The sequence below is a fragment of the Juglans regia genome, chromosome 2 (genome assembly GCF_001411555.2).
Source record: "Juglans regia cultivar Chandler chromosome 2, Walnut 2.0, whole genome shotgun sequence".
NCBI lineage: Eukaryota > Viridiplantae > Streptophyta > Magnoliopsida > Fagales > Juglandaceae > Juglans > Juglans regia.
The window spans coordinates 17,698,026-17,701,635 of record NC_049902.1 but is presented as its reverse complement, the minus strand read 5'-3'; the positions used below and the strand labels follow the sequence as shown (position 1 = coordinate 17,701,635).

Genomic DNA, 3,610 nt, shown 5'->3' with positions numbered 1-3,610 from the left:
ACTTAATTTGGGGCCTTTTAGGATTTGTTAGCCTTACAAATGCCAAATAGTCCAAAACTTTAAAATATTTCCAATTTGGCTTACGCCCTCTCCATAATTGAAAAGGTGTAGTTTTTGAAATATTGCGAGGAACCTTATTTAAAACATGACAAACAGTCAAAATTGCTTCAGCCAAAAAATTTGAGAGAGTGCTTGATTCAATAAGCATGACATTTGTCAACTCAATCAACGTTCTATTTTTCTCTTAGCCACACCATTAGATGCACGTGTGAATATGGTATGGTAGTTCCACGTATGATTGTCAATTATTGAACAAAAGATGAAACTCATTTGAATAATATTGTGGATGCATTCTGTTTCTTCTTTTATTGCTCAACATGTTTGGTAGGACAATTCTCATGTGTAATTCAAAGTTTATTATATGAATGAAGTCCTTTTATCAAAAAAAAAAAAAAATACTATAACATCGAGTAAATAGGAAACCATAGAACCAACCATAGAACCAAAAGGGAAAAACAAAGTTCAAACACCGGCTCTAAATCCATCCAGCTTAAACTCTTCAAGACTGGAGGACATTCAACTTTACCTCGAAGAGTTTCTCTTAATCTGCCCGCTCGATCTCTTGATGGACTCAATTCTTTGAACCCTAATTTGCTCTCTGAATTTGGCTATGAACTCATCAGCCTTTTTATCCACATCAGGTCCTCCTCCTCCTCCATCACTGAAACTGCTCAAAGCAGCTTCCTTGTGGTTTAAACCTTCACCATTGCTTGGACTTCCTCCGATAAAATCTCCTCCGATGCCATCATCCTCACTTTCAGTGTCTTCATCAGAAACCATAGTCTCTTGGTTCTCTTCCCCTGAGAATTCCATGAAATCAGGGTTTGACATTACAGGGTTGCTTTCCACTCCCAGTCTCTTGGTCCGGGACGATGTTTGATCAAATCCCATTATCTTCCGTCCTGATTTTCCCACCATGGTCGGCTGAGCTTCCTTTAGGCGTTTCTCCAAGTTACCATTCATGGCACCTTCTCTAAAACCTGTGACACCCCCAGCTCCTGCCTCTGCTTCACTGGCACTGATTCTTCTAACCTTCATTTCCACCCCAGGATTCACTCTACCCAACTGACTTTCACCTACGCTTTTATTCAATTTCTTTGGTTCACTTGTGAAGCTTCGCTTCAATTCCTTCTCCAACGAAACCCCATCACTCACAAAGGTAGAATTAGGCCGCACTGAAGATGATCTCCGAATCAGTGGAGGTGGAGGTGGAGGAGGGGGTGGAGGTGGAGGTGGAGACTTGAAAAAGCTCTTCTTCCTCACCAAATCCTCCGCATTTTTGGCTTGTGATTCTGCAGAAAACGAAGGCGAAGGAGATAACTTTCTTGCCGAAGATAGATAGTGTGAATGAGACGACTTTGAAGAAGTGTTGGAACTGGATCGTGATGACTCAGTCATTTGGTTGCTGCTAGAAGACCGAGATTTGAGCCGATTAAATTCAGATTCCTCAAATGAAGGAGGTAGATTATACAGTGTAGGACTATCAACATCTTCTTCCATTTCCATTCTTCCAGACCTCGATCGCCATGAAACTGGAGAAGGATGCACAACATTGTCCATCAACCTCGCCTCCAGTTCAAGCGGGTCCAAACCTCCCAATCCGCCATTTCTAGTTTTATTTGAATTCCCCGAAAACCCTTTGGAACTGGGTTTGGAAGTAGACCTACTAATGGAACCCGATGAGTAGCCACTAGGTTTGGATTCATTAGCAGAATCTACAACGCCGGGGTCAGGCACCCGTGATTTTAAGCTCCGAACAGGTAAAAGCAGCGGCTTTTCACCTGTACTTCTCTGTTCAGCATGAACAGAGTGTTCTTGGGCTAGAACAACCACTGGTTCATTCCTACGGTACTGACTACTCCACGTTTGGACCCTGCTCTCATCAGACCCAGATGAGCTTTCGGCATCATCATCAAAATCCGATGATACCTCTAGCCATCTAGACACATACGTATGGGCATTATCGAATTTAGAGTTGTTATTTTCTTTCTCAGTTTCATCGTTTCGCCGGCTAAATAGTCCATAAGAGACGGCGATACCGACAAAAATGAGGTGTAGAAACTCCCAGCTTCTGGTGAATACAGTTTGGTTGATGAATTCAGGGGCTCGTGAGGGAAAGATTGGAAGAACAACTACGAAAACTATAACTATGAGAGCTTTGTATAGGAAGTGTGAATAGAACTTACTTGGGTTCGCTAGGTTTTTCTCAGGAAGTAGCTTTTGGTGTCTGATGTTGTCAGGCTCTGTATCTGCCATAGAAGAACCCAGAATATTTTTGTTTTGGATACAGAAGAAGAAGAAGAAGAAAGACTTAGGGTTAACGAAAAGCAGAGAAAGAGGAAAAGGAAGTGGGGACCGAAGTTTGAGTCACAAATCTCAAGCTTTGCTTTGCGTTGCTGCTCTGCCTTTAGCGATTCCTTGCAAATGACATATAGGCCTGTCGATTTGCTAAATTTGCCTAAGCTGAAGAAGAAGACATCACAGCCTTAACGAAGATACCTTTTGAAAAAGTGAATGGCACCAAAATTTTCAAACCAGTGGTTTGAGTTATTCACTTCTTTTTCTTTCTTATATATATATATATATATAGGTTTAGGAAGTACTGGAATTAATAGTGTATAGTAATCTGGAGCCATACAAGGTAATAGAATCGGATGCATCGGTTGTACATTTACAGTGAGATTTTAAATGCCATTTGGTAAATAAAAAATAAAAAATAAAAAATAAAAATCTCTTGTACATAATTTTTCCTTGTTTGGCTTGTGGCATAGTTTTCTCTTCAAATATTTAAAAGACATTTTGTAGGGACGGCAGTTTGCTTGGTGATCAGTTACTTCATTTAATTATAAAAGATTTAATAAGTGCATGTTATTTGGATCACCATTTCTTTTCAAAAAATTATGAAAACATTTTGCATTTAAGATGATTTCTTGGGGAATAGGGAGAAATAAGGAGAAAATAGGTTGCGTGGATGTGGCCAGGATTCTTCTTTTGGACAGCTTACGCTAGCTTTAATTGTGGAGATCATACAAAAAATATTCATAATAAACAAAATATTATATGCTGATTTGCAACTTTGGATTGCATGGAATGTCTTTCTTTATTTTCCTTCTCTATTATTCTCAATGACATGTATCTATTTAATTGAATATTTTCTTTTTTTATGTCAATTAGTTTATAGTATTTACAATTTTTTTTTGTAAATGTTTTCACTATAAAATAATTAGATTTCGTATACCTAACCCTCAACCCCTCTGATTCAAAAAAGAAAAGAAGAAAAAAAAATGCTAATTAGCTCCCTCAAGTATACCGCTCAAAGTTAGTGTTAAGATATTTTGATTTTTTTAAAAATATTTAAAAAAATTACTACTAAGAATTTGTTTTTTTTTTTTTAAATATTTTAAAAAAAATAAAGAATGAACTAGCGATCACGCCAGCGATAAGAGCTGGCGGCTAGTTCTACTTTTAAATGATTAGCCTACAAGTAAGACATAACCTAAAAAATAAAAATAATAATATCGCCATTATTTATACTAGTATTCATGCATGG

The 3,610-nt window shown here is 37.9% G+C and overlaps 1 protein-coding gene across 1 annotated transcript; it reads right to left on the bottom strand.

Moving 5' to 3' along the window:
• Positions 1-362: 362 nt before the first annotated feature.
• On the bottom strand, positions 363-2,583 carry LOC109005245. The gene has a single exon (XM_018984076.2). The coding sequence runs from the start codon at positions 2,314-2,316 to the stop codon at positions 583-585; it is 1,734 nt and encodes a 577-aa protein (XP_018839621.1). The 5' UTR covers positions 2,317-2,583; the 3' UTR covers positions 363-582.
• Positions 2,584-3,610: the final 1,027 nt, after the last annotated feature.

Coding starts and splice junctions, on each gene's coding strand:
- LOC109005245 (XM_018984076.2), bottom strand. CDS start 2,316: ATGGCAGATACAGAGCCTGACAACATCAGACACCAAAAGCTACTTCCT.